The sequence below is a fragment of the Hemibagrus wyckioides genome, linkage group LG03 (assembly GCF_019097595.1).
Source record: "Hemibagrus wyckioides isolate EC202008001 linkage group LG03, SWU_Hwy_1.0, whole genome shotgun sequence".
Taxonomy (NCBI): Eukaryota; Metazoa; Chordata; class Actinopteri; order Siluriformes; family Bagridae; genus Hemibagrus; species Hemibagrus wyckioides.
Genome location: NC_080712.1, coordinates 26390146 through 26406623, shown reverse-complemented (window position 1 = coordinate 26406623; position 16478 = coordinate 26390146). Strand labels below are relative to the sequence as shown.

General features: G+C 41.2%; 1 protein-coding gene across 1 annotated transcript in view; it reads right to left on the bottom strand.

Moving 5' to 3' along the window:
* acoxl (acyl-CoA oxidase-like) overlaps positions 1-16478 on the bottom strand; it is a 48141-nt gene that overhangs the window by 2677 nt on the left and 28986 nt on the right. Inside the window, exons 15-18 of the mRNA XM_058379588.1 lie at positions 16175-16286; positions 15876-15963; positions 9452-9522; positions 2220-2321 (exon numbers count right to left, since the gene is read on the bottom strand). Coding sequence (XP_058235571.1) covers positions 2220-2321; positions 9452-9522; positions 15876-15963; positions 16175-16286 — 373 coding nt within the window. The remainder of the gene's footprint in view (positions 1-2219; positions 2322-9451; positions 9523-15875; positions 15964-16174; positions 16287-16478) is intronic.

Genomic DNA, 16478 nt, shown 5'->3' with positions numbered 1-16478 from the left:
TGGATGGTTCGGGCAGATCCGGAGAGCAGAAGGGATTAAATGACTGGTATCTTACTAGATGCTGGTATGTGAATGTGGTAGGTATTGATATCGGGAGAGGATGCCTGGGGCAGTTCATCCCAGAAATGTTCAGGGGGTGAGGTCAGGGCTTTTCTGCAGGCAACTCCAGTTCTTCTGGACCAACCTTGGCAAAATAGGTCTTTTTTCTTCTGTGCTTTGTGCACGGGACATTGTCATGCTGTAACTCTTAATGCTGAATCATACAGATATTCTAGACAATTATGTGCATTCACTTTGTGTAGAAAAAGCCCAAACATCTGTGCGCATAGAAAGTCAGACCTCCTGCCATTTAGGGTTATTCTGGTTGTGTCATGACTCACACCCTCCTGATCCTAACTGCTTCTAAATCCTTGCTCTAATAATGTTATTCTGCTGAACAGCCACTTGCTTCCTCCAAAGCCTACTGACCTTTAATTCTATACTAGTAAATGCAATTCTCTGTCAAACTGCCATACAGCAGCCACATAAATACATCATAGACACACACTGAACTTTACACAACCCTTAAGAAATATGTGTAGAAAATGAAGTGCCAAATCTCAAATCATGGATCAGGGAAGATTCATGAAACTGGCCTATTAAAATCGTTTGCATCATCCTGGTGATTGCTAGAACAAACGCGAAAAAGAATTTAGCAAAAAAACCGTGCATATGGTCCTAACGCTAGACCGAAGAAAGGATTATTTGAGCGCAGAGAGGCTGTGTTAGCTCTAGTAGAATGGCAAACACACACTGCTGAGTGCACACTAACAGACTGGTGTTAAAGCCACCATCATCTCAGCTTCACTCTGCTCCTATACGCGGGAGAGTGCTGATAAGGCTGCCGCTGTATTTAGTAACAACTAATTGTGAACAACTGGTCAAACCTCAAACCACACGCTCTGTGTGTGTGTGCTGTGGGGTAAAGGGACAGTAATCAATACCCGTTATTGACACTCACATTCTGTCCCTAGCTCTCTGTTTCGTCTTGAAATATAGAGCATTTTATACAAATGGAATCATCCAATCGTCCTGTTACTTTGCTTGTTATATTAATTTCTACTCCATTTTCACTGCTACAGATACTCTGCTCAAAGTGACAAAGTTTTGTGCATCTCAATTGGCTCTCTAGCTCCCTAGTTAATGAATCAGTATATCGTGTATACAAGTTCTGACATCTTTCTAACTTCCTCATCAGTCACTGGAAAAACCCAAACATACACAATATTTCAGTTTTATATTCCATATAAATTTGTTAGTTTACTCTCATGCATTTCTGTCACGGTACCTCAAGCAGCATCATAAGCTAGCAAGTGGATTTTAAAAAAAAAAAATCATGACTCAAAGACTCAAATAATCTATATATAAAATGTCAAATAAAGTTAAAAAATCTCTAACAAAGATAAAAATAAAGACAACAAGAGACTTATATTTGTAGAGAAATTCGCCTGAGAGTTTGGTTCAGTTTGTCCGCCATTTATTATCTGAAAGGCTCCAGAATATACCATGCCATTTCCAGTAAAGGAACATAGTATGCATTGATGCTCCCTGGTTTTTGTGATGCATTGTGGGATTCTTCAGTGCATTGGAAGGATTTTGCGATTGAGAGAAAGACAGTTCTTAAAATGTGCTCTGACTGCTGGGGGTACTACTTGTTTGACAGAGAGGTTAGTCTGAGTTTGTGGTAGCTTAGTGGGCCCTGAGCAAGTCCCTTAACCCTTAATTTCTCAGTTACTCTTCAAGTAATAAGTGGCCTGGTTTGAGCTGAGAGCAAGGCTGTAGTACACTCTAATCATCAATCTTTACAACTGTTGTGAGCAGAAAAGCATCTCATAACACATCAAACCTTTCACGTTTATCAGCCAAGTGCAGGAATCTGAGGGTATATCTGTGGAGTTTAATATAACCGTAACGTGCACACTAAATTAAGAATGGGATGTTTACCAAAGTGCACTCAAAAATAAAAACAGTGATATTGGTTTCTTTGGTTACCATGCTACGTATTCATCATGCCACTGCACCTGGATGTGCTAGCAACATCAGATATCTTACAGCTTTGAAGTTCTGTTTGTGTTGTTTGATTACCAAACCTATGAGCTAGCAACAGTTTTAAGATCTGTGCTTTGTGGTTAAATGGTCTTTGTAGCAGACGATGATTTGTGGTCATGCTGAACGTGTACCTGGCTGCGAATCTGTCTGCTAGCACCGGGACTGAAGTAGTTGTGTTCCAGATACCACCCTCGCTCCTGATACACCAGACTGGTTCCGTGCAGAAGGCAGAACTACAGGGGTAAATAGACAAAAACACTAAATCACTGATATTGCTTAACATCAGAATAATGTATTTAGATGGATGGGCAATATAACGTAAATACTTCTAAAAAAGTGTAGCTGCAGGAATGAGGCATAAGAGTAGACATTCAAATGTATTAAGAAACGTCTTCGATAGAAGACCTTAAAAGAAAGTAAAAGGAATTTAATAATAAAATTTAAGTTAATTGAAGTACTTTCTTCAGAATAAAGTGTAACAAACAGCATATGGAATATATTTTTCTGCTATAAAAGAGGCTGTGTGCAGGTCTGTGATCAAATGGAACATGTTTCTAGTGGTTTAAGGTCAATGATGGCAGGATGCTCTGCAGAAAACAAAAGGGAGTGGAAAAAAGATATCGCAGGTTAATATCTCCACTCGACTTAGGCAGGTGAGAACTAACCACTACATAGCATCAAAGAGCTGGTCGGAAAAAAAACACAACAGCAGCAGCAGCAGCAGCAACACTGAGTAGGGGGTTTGTTTTGCTGAGTGGACAGAGAAGAATAACGTAAGCTGTATGTCCCTGCAGCTCAGCTTACAGAATGTTTGGAGAAGCGTTTGGGATGAGTGTCCGGGATGAGTTGTGGCCTCTCTCTGTAATCGAACCTGCAGTCTGTGTGGGGTCTGGAACAGCTTGTTTAAATTGTGCAAAAACGTATTGAAGACTCTGTATTTATCTCTCACGGTTTGAAGTTCCTCAACCGAAAGCCGCATGGGGAAGCTGTTTGCTCATCACTGTGCTGGCAAACGGTGTTAAAGTTCCAAAATTAGAGCTCGCTAATAATTGAGAGATTTTTGATTTATTGATCCCACACCGGAGACATTCACATGCTATAGCAGCTCGATGATACAGAACAGTGCTAAAAGAAAATTTAACAAAAAAAAGTGTCAGATAAAGTGACGATACCAAATATAAAAGGTCAGGGAAAACAAAATACTAAAGCTTTATGGCTAAACCTGATAAATATACAATATAATGGCAACAAATTAAAGCAAATGAGACTGTAAAATATTCACTAAATTCATTACATAAAACATACAACATACACTGATCAGTCGTAACTTTAAGATGGGTGACGTGAATAACATTGATGACCTCATTACAATGTCAAGGGGTGGCCACTGCAAATCAATCTATGGGATGTCCTGGACCACAAAGTCTGATCCATGGAGGCCTCTGGAATCTGCTGCTAAAGTCTTGGATGCCAGAGATACCACTGCACACCTTCAGAGGTCTTGTGGAGTCACTGCCTCAACAAGTCAGAGCTGCTTTGGTGGTGGCACAATATTAGGTAGGTGGTTTTAATCTTATGTTTGATTGTTGTACAAACATATATTTACCCTTAGATGGGTGATAAAAGACAATTTAATGCTTCATGAAGCAGATTTTTTCCTCTATTTACCACCTTACATTACTAGTCAGATGTGTAGTGCTGTATTCTTGATTTAGGCCAAACATTAAAACTTTACTGAAAAATGATCATACACCTGTGTAAGTATATAACTGAACTACAGTCAATGGTCTCCTTCTCTTTTTCACAGTCACTGCTTTTATACAGACATGAGCCAGCCATCAGTATGACCAAAACTGCTAATTGCACAAAAGAGCATTAACCTCTTTCTGGGGTTTAGCTAAATACAGATCGAGGCATCTCAAAAATGAAACTGAGAGTGCAGTTGTGTACCAGAAGCCAGTCACGAGCCAATTCTACAGAGTTTGAACCACAAGAACAGTTTCACAAGACTGGACTGAAAAGGACCAGCTTCCACCCACCCTTTTTCCACATCCAGTCAGAAGGTTTCAGAACTATTTGTGTTTGTGGTTTATCATGCTGCATAAGTAAATACATGAGAAAATGTGCATTTCATAAAAAAAAATTGAAACCCTGAAAGTGACACACATCATCTGAACTGCAAACTTCATAACCGTCATGTTAAAGCAGCCAAAATGCGATGAATAAAAAAGTATTTAATTTAAAGAGCAGGAAGAAAAAAAATACAATTTGAGTTTTTTTTTTTCTTTCTCCTTTAAACTATTTTAAATAATATTATAGAGAGGTGAAGTGAATAACACTAATTATCATCATGGCACCTGTTACTGGGTGGGATATATTGACAAGGTTGACAAGGGGCCAAATTGTGATGACTAGACGACTGGATCAGAGCATCTCCAAAACTGCAGCTCTTGTGGGGTGTTCTCAGTCTGCAGTGGTCAGAATCTATCAAAAGTGGTCAAGGAAGGAACAGTGGTGAACTGGTGACAGTGTCATGTGCGGCCAAGACTCATTGATGCACGTGGGGCGTGAAGGCTGGCCCGTGTGATCCGATCCAACAGACGAGCTACTGTTGCTCAAACTGCTTAAGAAGTTAATGCTGGTTCTGATAGAAAGGTGTCAGAATACACAGTGCATCACAGTTTGTTGCTTATGGGTCTGCAAAGCCACAGACCGGTCAGGGTGCCCATGCTGACCCCTGTGCCCCACCAAGAGTGCCAACAATGGGCACATGAGCATCAAAACTGGACCAAGGAGAAATGGAAGAAGGTAGCCTGGTCTGATGAATCACGTTTTCTTTTACATCACATGGATGGCCAGGTGTGTGTGCGTTGCTTACCCAAGGAAACACACACAAAATTATTCTGAATAGAAAATATAGCAAAAGAACAGGACATGCTGACATGTCAGAGTTAGAAATAATGATTTTGATGGAAATGATGAATGTTTTCTTTGAACTTTGCCTTAATCAAAAAAACACCTTTTGAACTAATTACAGCCTGGGCATTCTAGCATGCAAATTTTCCAAAATAATCTAATGAGATTTCACCCCATGCTTCCTGGAGCATCTCCCACAAGATGGATTGGCTTGATGGAGTCTTCCTCTGTAGCTGAAATCAAGCTGAAATATGCAAGGGATCCCAAACTTTTGAGCAGTAGTGTACATGGACTGCAACAATGCTTAGGTAGGTGGTTTATATCAAACTAACATCCACATGGATGGCAGGAACCAAGGTTTCCATGCAGAACATTGCCCAAAGCATGACACTGCCTCTGCTGGCTTGCCTTCCTCCCATAGTGCATCCTGGTGCCATGTGTTCCCAAGGTAAACAACGCACACGAGGAATAAATTAGGACATCCCGACATTTATTCCAACTTAAAATGGCTAAAATCACACGCAGGTGAATCACATCAGGTACACATGAACATTGTTACTCAGCTTTTGAAGGAGACTTGCCCTGTTTAAACCTCAGACATTTAGTTTGGTGTGCTCCTGACTGTTGAAGTGAGAGTAAACACCATGGTGAGAACGAAAGAGCTCTCTGATGCCTTCAGAAAGAAGATTGTTGATGCTTATAAGTCTGGTAAGGGATTTAAAAAGATCTCAAAATAATTTGAAATCAGCCATTCTATTGTCCAGAAAACAGTCTACAAGTGGAGAACATTTAAAACAACTGCCAACATTGCCAGGTCTGGCCGCCCAAGCAAGTTCACCCTGAGAGCAGACCGCAAAATGCTAAAAGTAGTCACCAAAAACCCTAAAATGTCATCATGGGACCTACAGCAGCCTCTTGCTACTGTTGGTGTGAAAGTGCATGAATCTACAATCAGAAAGAAACTACACAAGAGTAATTTTCATGGGAGGTGTGCAAGAAGGAAACCTTTGCTTTCTAAGAAAAACATGAAGGCCAGACTGAAGTTTGGCAGAGAGAATGTAGACAAAGACCATGACTTCTGGAATAATGTTTTTTGGACAGATGAGTCTAAAATTGAATTATTTGGACACCATAACATGGCATGTTTGGTGTAAACCAAATGCAGCATTTCAGTAAATGAACCTCATACCAAGTATGAAACATGGAGTTGGAAGTGTTCCATCATAGAATCCATTATTATACTTGAGGAACATGTAAGACCATCTGTCAAAAAATTAAAGCTGAAGCAGAACTGGACCCTGCATCATGACAATGACCCAAAACATACCAGTAAATCCACCAAGAACTGGCTGAAAAGTAAAAAATGGAGAGTCCTGGAATGGCCAGAACTGGGAAAATCAAAGCCCAGATCCTGTTGAGATCCTGTGGGGTGATTTGATACAGACTGTGCATGCAAGAAACCCCGAAACATCACACAGCTGAAAGAATTCTGCATTGAGGAGTGGGGGAAACTTTCTTCCAGTCGATGTCAGAAACAGCTACAAGAAGCTTTCACTGAAGTTATTTCAGCCAAGGGGGGTAACACTAGCTATTAGGGCACAGGGTGTCCTAACTTTTTCCTCAGGTTAAATACTCATTTTTATTGATTTCTTTTGTTTAATAAGTGAAAACAAAGTGATATTTTGTTGTTTATATGCAATTAAAACCCTTTCTTTTCCAGAGAAAAAAAAACAAGATTAGACATCGATATGTGAACATTTTTTAATAATGAACCGAATATTTAATGGAGTGTCCTAATTTTTTTCATATGACATATTTTTTATATATATATATATATATATATATATATATATATATATATATATATATATATATATATATATATACACACACATCTTGTGTTACTGAACGAGTCACTAGATAGTATCCTTCACAGCAGCACTGCACTGCACTGCATCAGTCCGCGAAGCTACACGTCCTGAACTCCACTGCAGTGGGATGTTTACAGGGCTGAGTCCTGACTTCCAGAAGAAGGGGGAAGGTGTTTCATCCCGTGTTTCAGGGGATAAAAACACAGAGAACTTCACAGAATCCTCTTCCGCACGACGTGTCCGTTATCGTTTCTGCTTGTGGACGTGAATTGTTCAGCGTATTTCAATTCCGATATCAAGGTAAAATGTCCAGAGCTTGAGTTTCAACATCGCTTTACACACAATATGTTGGCTCAGTGAAATGAAGAGGTGTTTGTTTAGATCTAACAGCTGAATAGGCAAAATAAATCGGTTTAATGATGCGAGCATGCCAACAGAAGAAGACGAATAACACTTGCATCATCAAAACTCAATTTGACGTCTCATTTTTCTCCACAGAAAATAACTTTCCAGTGACATACGGTCTACTTTTTTCCGTTTATCTCACTGTGACCATCATGCCTCGGAATTTATCAGATTTTCTTCCTAGCTAGCTCTAATGCTTTACTGATGTGTGTAATGTTGTTTTATATATTCAGTCAGCAGCTTTCCAACAAGTCACTACAATATGATCTCACATTGCTAAGCTACACTACTATACATCTGACTGTAATCACAATATTGCTATTATTTAATTAAAATACATTAATATTTAAATATTCTTTTTAATATAACCTTGCCCCGGATTCCACTGAGTACATTTAACAAAATACATAAATACATAAATAAATAAATAAATAAATAAATAAATAAATAAATAAATAAATAAATAATAAAAAAAAAATCAGTGCAATGTCTCAGGTAATTTTAGTGTTGTGGCAAACATTTAATGTGTGAGTATCAATATAAAAGTTTTTTTTTTTTTCCATTTTTTTTAGCCTGTGGTCTATATAGACATGCAAATTAGCTAGCTACATTTAACAGACTAGCTTTATTTAAGTTTTTGACTTTTTTTTATCACACAGGCATAATTTTTTTTTTAAGGGTATGGACACCGAAAAAGTGAGATCAATGAGAAATGAGTTTAAGTCACCAGACAAGTGTGTCTTGTAGAAAAAAACAAAGCACTAGCTAGCTAGCAAAAAAAAAAAAAAAACAAGACCTCTTTCCATTAAGCTGAACTGGAACTTTAGAGGTTTTTGGCTGTGCTAGACTGTTTATTAAAAAAAAAAAAAAAGATTTGCTAATCTAATAAAAATTCATTTCTTTTCTTTTCACTGAAATGCCTCTGATGAATACTTTTGCAAGGCACTCTAATTTTTTTCTCCATTATCAGTTCAATATTGTAAAAAATTCCTAATTTGTAATAAACTCCTACACACATCAGTTTCGTATTGAATTGCATGTACGCTAGCTTTCTGAATACTAATAACAGATGGCAGTAAATGAGGACGAGTGCATGAGCAACAAATTCCTTGCTGTTCCTCACCTGGTCCCTCAACACCTGCACCGTCACCAAGAAAGTAGAGACGTCCAGCAGCGTCCATACTTTCTGTGATGGCTGAGAAAATCACATAGCCCACCTTAAACATCCTGACCACGAGCTACTCCTTCTCTATCACGAGCGTCCTGAGCAGCTGGATATGAACCTTACATACACACTTCACCCTGCTGTATGGAAAAAAGGTAACCAGACATTGCATCAGTTTTTTCCACCAAGCCATCAGACTCCTCAATACCCAGAGACACCAAGACACACACACACAACTGTACATCTCTGCACTCCCATTTCTATTCCTACTCATGACATTTTTATGCTACTACAATCTGCAGCTATCAGTCCTTAACATTTTTAACTACTGCAGTTTACTCACTTCACAACTGTGTACTGGTCAGTGCTGCACTCTGGACACTGTTGTGTTGTGTTGTCTGTCTTGCACATATGCACTTTATGTAGTACTATCTAGCGTACTTAATCCTTGAAGTTCTGTGTTTTATGTAACATCCCTGCAGAAAGAAACATTACTTTATTTAAATTTCACTGTCTATTGCTCTAGTGCTATGTGGCTGAAATGACAATAAGAGAGTCATGATTTCTCAATACAGGCCGGTGTGTGTGTGTGTGTGTTTCAGCATGCAACATTGTGGTAAATAACATGTGTAAACATTTTGTAATATGAATACAGTGCAGCAGTTTAGAGAAATCCCCAGTGACGACAGAGCGATCAGAATCAAGACCTTTGCTCCTTCGTCTTTGCACGGGCCCACATCCAAAACATTTTTTTTTTGTCTGGTCAACGGTGCTTCTCTGAATTTTTTTTTCCACTACTCAAAAAAACTCAATGACAAAACCCTGAGCTGTCAATTGTGGGCACAAGAAAGTTGTTTGTGGTGCTGAGAACTTTCCATAGACTCTGTTTAACGAGTCGGAAGAAGAAGAAGCAGAAGAAGAAGAAGAAGAGAGTGGCGTGAGACGCCGTGAACAGATAAATGGAAACCTGTATTTGTGTTGTTGTTGTTTTTTTCTTCACACATACCTTCTTTAACAAAGCTTGGTCTTCGTTCACTTGGCACTCTTGCACTGCCAGCGCAAACTGCTCCAGAGTCACTAGATGGAAATTAAACAGTGTGAACACAAGGTGGTTAAAGTGTGCAAAAAAAAAAAAACCAACCAAAGCATGTCATGTTTCCTGCAAAACTTATTAAATGTACCCTGTAACTAAGAACAGCTTAAGCGCTTTAAAAGCATTAGCTTCTAGCATCTAACAGAGAATATTTGTTATTTTCTCTGTTCAGCATTCTCTGATCAGCAATTATATGCTGTTCAATCTTAATCCTGTGTTACATTAACTGATTTGAATATAAATGGCAATGTGGCTTCAGAATAAGCCGTCTCTCTGTAACATCTGTCAGATAAGATTCATGTTCTGTGTGTGTGTGTGTGTGTGTTTGTTTGTGTGTGTGTGTGTGTGTGTGTGTGTGTGTGTGGGAGGAAGATGAGAGAATGGAAATTTGGTATGGGGGGATATCAGCTTTGTATAGCTCTTTGGTTAACAACATACAGAAATGTATTTTAGAACACACACAAACACACACACACACACACACAAGTACAGCATGTTCTCAAACACAAACAGAATGAAATGGCACATGTTATGTCTTTCACCTAATTAGCACCGAATGATAAATATATTCAGACTAGTGCATATCATAAAACAAACAAAAAGAAGCACATGGAAGGGTGCAGTGTGTGTGTGTGGTGTAATGTGCACAGTGTGTGTACATGTGCAGTTTAACATGTGCAGTGTGTGTCTAGTATGTGCAGTGTGTGTTTGCAGTGTGTGTACAGTGTGTATGTGTGCAGTGTGTGTGTACAGTGTGTGTGTGTGCAGTATGTGTGTGTGTGTGCAGTATGTGTATAGTGTGTGTGTACGGTGTGTGTTCAATGTGTGTGCAGTGTGAGTGTGTGGTGTAACGTGCACAGTGTGTGCACATGTGCAGATTAACGTGTGCAGTGTGTGTCTAGTGTGTGTGTACAGTGTGAGTGTGCAGTGTGTGTGTGTGTGTGCAGTATGTGTACAGTGTGTGTACAGTGTGTGTTCAATGTGTGTGTAGTGTGTGAACTGTGTGTGTACGGTGTGTGTTCAATGTGTGTGTACAGTGTGTGTGTGTGCAGTATGTGTACAATGTGTGTGTACGGTGTGTGTTCAATGTGTGTGTATAGTGTGTGTGTGTGCAGTGTGAGTGTGTGGTGTAACGTGCACAGTGTGTGCACATGTGCAGATTAACGTGTGCAGTGTGTGTCTAGTGTGTGTGTACAGTGTGAGTGTGTGCAGTGTGAGTGTGTGTGTGCAGTGTGCAGTGTGTATGTACAGTGTGTATGTAGAGTGTGGGTATGTACAGTGTGTGTGTGCAGTGTGAGTTTAGTGTGAGTGTGTAGTGTGTGTGTGTGTGCAGTGTGAGTGTATGGTGTGTATGTACAGTGTGTATGTACAGTGTGAGTATGTACAGTGTGTGTGTGCAGTGTGAGTTTAGTGTGAGTGTGTAGTGTGTGTGTGTGCAGTGTGAGTGTATGGTGTGTATGTACAGTGTGAGTGTACAGTGTGAGTGTACAGTGTGTGTGTGCAGTGTGAGTTTAGTGTGAGTGTGTAGTGTGAGTGTGTGTGTGTGCAGTGTGAGTGTATCGTGTGTATGTACAGTGTGTATGTACAGTGTGTATGTACAGTGTGTGTGCAGTGTGAGTTTAGTGTGAGTGTGGAGTGTGTGTAGTGTATGTGTGTGTGCAGTGTGAGTGTACAGTGTGTGTGTGCAGTGTGAGTTTAGTGTGAGTGTACAGTGTGTGTGCAGTGTGAGTTTAGTGTGAGTGTGTAGTTGTGTGTGTGTGTGTGTGTGCAGTGTGAGTGTATGGTGTGTATGTACAGTGTGAGTATGTACAGTGTGTGTGTGCAGTGTGAGTTTAGTGTGAGTGTGTTGTGTGTGTGTGTGTGTGTGTGTGTGTGTGCAGTGTGAGTGTACAGTGTGTGTGTGCAGTGTGAGTTTAGTGTGAGTGTGTAGTGTGTGTGCAGTGTGAGTGTATGGTGTGTATGTACAGTGTGTATGTACAGTGTGAGTATGTACAGTGTGTGTGTGCAGTGTGAGTTTAGTGTGAGTGTGTGTGTGCGCAGTGTGAGTATCGTGTGTATGTACAGTGTGTATGTACAGTGTGAGTGTGTACAGTGTGTGAGTGTACAGTGTGTGTGTGCAGTGTGAGTTTAGTGTGAGTGTGTAGTGTGAGTGTGTGTGTGCAGTGTGAGTGTATCGTGTGTATGTACAGTGTGTATGTACAGTGTGTATGTACAGTGTGAGTATGTACAGTGTGTATGTACAGTGTGAGTATGTACAGTGTGAGTTTAGTGTGAGTGTGTAGTGTGTGTGTGCGCAGTGTGAGTGTATCGTGTGTATGTACAGTGTGTATGTACAGTGTGAGTGTACACAGTGTGTGAGTGTACAGTGTGTGTGTGCAGTGTGAGTGTGCAGTGTGAGTGTGCAGTGTGTGCAGTGTGAGTTTAGTGTGAGTGTTTAGTGTGAGTGTATCGTGTGTATGTACAGTGTGTATGTACAGTGTGTATGTACAGTGTGAGTATGTACAGTGTGTGTGTGCAGTGTGTGTGTGTGTGTGCGTGCGCAGTGTGAGTGTATCGTGTGTATGTACAGTGTGAGTGTACAGTGTGTGTGTGCAGTGTGAGTTTAGTGTGAGTGTGTAGTGTGTGTAGTGTGTGTATCGTGTGTATGTACAGTGTGTATGTACAGTGTGAGTATGTACAGTGTGTGTGTGCAGTGTGAGTTTAGTGTGAGTGTGTAGTGTGTGTGTGTGTGTATCGTGTGTATGTACAGTGTGTATGTACAGTGTGAGTATGTACAGTGTGTGTGTGCAGTGTGAGTTTAGTGTGAGTGTGTAGTGTGTGTGTGTGCAGTGTGAGTGTACAGTGTGTGTGTGCAGTGTGAGTTTAGTGTGAGTGTGTAGTGTGAGTGTGTGTGTGTGCAGTGAGTGTATCGTGTGTATGTACAGTGTGTATGTACAGTGTGTGTGTGCAGTGTGAGTTTAGTGTGAGTGTACAGTGTGTGTGCAGTGTGAGTTTAGTGTGAGTGTGTAGTGTGTGTGTGTGTGCAGTGTGAGTGTATGGTGTGTATGTACAGTGAGAGTGTACAGTGTGAGTGTGTACAGTATGTGTGTTTAGTGTGAGTGTGTAGTGTGTGTGTGTGCAGTGTGAGTGTATCGTGTGTATGTACAGTGTGTATGTACAGTGTGTGTGTGCAGTGTGAGTTTAGTGTGAGTGTGTAGTGTGTGTGTGCAGTGTGAGTGTACAGTGTGTGTGTGCAGTGTGAGTTTAGTGTGAGTGTGTAGTGTGTGTGTGTGTGTGTGCGCAGTGTGAGTGTATGGTGTGTATGTACAGTGTGAGTGTACAGTGTGAGTGTGTAGTGTGTGTAGTGTGTGTATCGTGTGTATGTACAGTGTGTATGTACAGTGTGAGTATGTACAGTGTGTGTGCAGTGTGAGTTTAGTGTGAGTGTGTAGTGTGTGTGTGTGCAGTGTGAGTGTAAAGTGTGTGAGTGCAGTGTGAGTTTAGTGTGAGTGTGTGTGTGTGTGTGTGCAGTGTGAGTGTATGGTGTGTATGTACAGTGTGAGTGTACAGTGTGAGTGTGTACAGTATGTGTGTTTAGTGTGAGTGTGTAGTGTGTGTGTGTGTGTGTGTGCAGTGTGAGTGTATCGTGTGTATGTACAGTGTGTATGTACAGTGTGAGTGTGTACAGTGTGTGTGTGCAGTGTGTGTGTGCAGTGTGAGTTTAGTGTGTGTATCGTGTGTATGTACAGTGTGTATGTACAGTGTGAGTATGTACAGTGTGTGTGCAGTGTGAGTTTAGTGTGAGTGTGTATGTGTGTGTGCAGTGTGAGTGTATGGTGTGTATGTACAGTGTGAGTGTACAGTGTGAGTGTGTACAGTATGTGTGTTTAGTGTGAGTGTGTAGTGTGTGTGTGTGTGCAGTGTGAGTGTATCATGTGTATGTACAGTGTGTATGTACAGTGTGAGTGTGTACAGTGTGTGTGTGCAGTGTGAGTTTAGTGTGAGTGTGTAGTGTGTGTGTGTGCAGTGTGAGTGTATCGTGTGTAAGTACAGTGTGTATGTACAGTGTGTGTGTGCAGTGTGAGTTTAGTGTGAGTGTGTGTGTGTGTGCAGTGTGAGTGTACAGTGTGTGTGTGCAGTGTGAGTTTAGTGTGAGTGTACAGTGTGTGTGTGCAGTGTGAGTTTAGTGTGAGTGTGTAGTTGTGTGTGTGTGTGTGTGTGTGCAGTGTGAGTGTATGGTGTGTATAGTGTGTGTGTGCAGTGTGAGTTTAGTGTGAGTGTGTAGTGTATGTGTGTGTGCAGTGTGAGTGTACAGTGTGTGTGTGCAGTGTGAGTTTAGTGTGAGTGTACAGTGTGTGTGTGCAGTGTGAGTTTAGTGTGAGTGTGTAGTTGTGTGTGTGTGTGTGTGTGTGTGCAGTGTGAGTGTATGGTGTGTATGTACAGTGTGTATGTACAGTGTGAGTGTACAGTGTGAGTTTAGTGTGAGTGTGTAGTGTGTGTGTGTGCAGTGTGAGTTTAGTGTGAGTGTGTAGTGTGTGTGTGTGCAGTGTGAGTGTACAGTGTGTGTGTGCAGTGTGTGTGCAGTGTGAGTGTGTAGTGTGTGTGTGTGTGTGTGTGTGTACAGTGTGAGTGTACAGTGTGTGTGTGCAGTGTGAGTTTACTGTGAGTGTGTAGTATGTGTGTGTGTGTGTGCAGTGTGAGTGTATGGTGTGTATGTACAGTGTGTATGTACAGTGTGTATGTACAGTGTGAGTATGTACAGTGTGTGTGTGCAGTGTGAGTTTAGTGTGAGTGTGTAGTGTGTGTGTGCAGTGTGAGTGTACAGTGTGTGTGTGCAGTGTGAGTGTACAGTGTGTGTGTGCAGTGTGTGTGCAGTGTGAGTGTGTGTGTGTGTGTACAGTGTGAGTGTACAGTGTGTGTGTGCAGTGTGAGTTTACTGTGAGTGTGTAGTATGTGTGTGTGTGTGCAGTGTGAGTGTATGGTGTGTATGTATAGTGTGTATGTACAGTGTGTATGTACAGTGTGAGTGTGTACAGTATGTGTCCAGTGTGCATGTACAGTGTGTGTGTGTGTGTGTGTGCAGTGTGAGTTTAGTGTGAGTGTGTAGTGTGTGTGTGTGTGTGTGTACAGTGCGAGTATGCAGTGTGAGTTTACTGTGAGTGTGTAGTGTGTGTGTGTGTGTGTGTGTGCGCAGTGTGAGTGTATGGTGTGTATGTACAGTGTGTATGTACAGTGTGAGTGTGTACAGTATGTGTCCAGTGTGCATGTACAGTGTGTGTGTGTGTGTGTGTGTGTGTGCAGTGTAACATGCACAGTATGTGTTAAAATGCAGTGTGTGTGTCCAGTGTGTTTATACAGTGTGAGTGTCCAGTGTGTGTACGTGTGCAGTGTGAGTGTGTGTACTGTGTGTGTGCGTGTGTGCTCAGTTTATTCTCGACCGTTGGCTCTGGTGATAAAACAGACTGGCAAGAAGGTTAGGGTTGGTACGAATACATAATTAAGAGGTGTGGCTAAGCATTCTGTTGCGGTATCCAATCAATCCAATACTATTTGTTTTCAGTTCCTTGTAGAAATAACCAGCTGGCTTGTAGAGATTACAACAAACCTATATGTCAAAACTTTTACAGATTTATTTCAGTAGGATGTAGAATCATGCATCCATCCATCCATTATCTGTACTGTTTATCCTACACAAGAGTAGCGAGGGAAACTAGAGAGGGAATCTCAGGGGACTCGGGGCATGAGGCAGGGGACACCGTGGACTGCAGGGCAGCAATCACACACACACCACGGGCAATTTAGAGATGCTGATCAGCCTACAGCGCATGTCTCTGGACTGGGGAGGAAACTCCTGGAGCATGTGGAGAACATGCAAACTCCAGATACACACACACACACCTCATGTAGAGAAAGCGATGTGTATTAATGACACTGCCACATATCATGCAAATTTAAATTACTCTTAATTTTGTAAAGTAAAAAATTTCTTTTAAAGATATATATTTCATATGCTTGTGAAAAAGGAAATAAAAGCAGGTTGGATGTGTGTGTGTGCATTTTTACACGGCGTCCTGCAGCTGGTGTGGATTTAAACGGTTAAAAATAGAAGTGCTACTAAAAGACGCTTTTGTTATGAACTGGCCTTGACTAGGCAGAACTGTGCTGTATTTATTTGATAAATAATAATTCAGTGTGTTGGATATAGTTAGCAGTTACGTGTTGATAGTGTAGGAATGGAGTAGAATGTTGAACAGTCACTGGGGGCTGTGCTCGAGGTCAGATGTTCAGGTCACGAGCATGAACCTGACTAATGTCACTTCCACAAAGCCCCACAACAAAACCTAATGTGAAGTGTTACCTCGGTGTATGTGTGCCAGGGCGAGTCCAGTCACATGGTGCAGGCAGGAGTTCCAGGCACTGAAAAACTCTTCTTTGTTCTTATCGACCTGCTCAGGATGATGAGGCTCGTCATTATCAGATTATTCATTATTTACTCATGCAACTAGACATTGTTACAGATCAGAGATATCACCCGTGCCTCCCAACAGCCGCGCCTCCACCACCACAAAGTAAATAACAGCTGAAAACATGTACAGGAAACTCTCTCTCTCTCTCTCTCTCTCTCTTTCTCTCTCAGAGGGCCCCAGCGACACTGACCTTAGTGTAAAGGCGTGCAGCGAGGCTACGCTGTAAGACCCTCTCTCTGTAGCTCAAAGCTTTTAGCAGGAAGCTCAGGTCTCCTACTTTATCTAGAAAGAAACTGGGAAAACTGTCGAAGAGAAGAGAAGAGAAGAGAAGAGAAGAGAAGAGGAATGGAAAAGAAAAAGAGAAGAAGAGAGAAGAGATAATGAGAAGAGAAACAAAAGAGATAAGGAAGAGAAGAGAAGAGAAGAGAAGAGAAGAGAAGAGAAGAGAAGAGAAGAGAAGAGAAGAGAAACAGAAGACATAAAGAGAAGAAAAG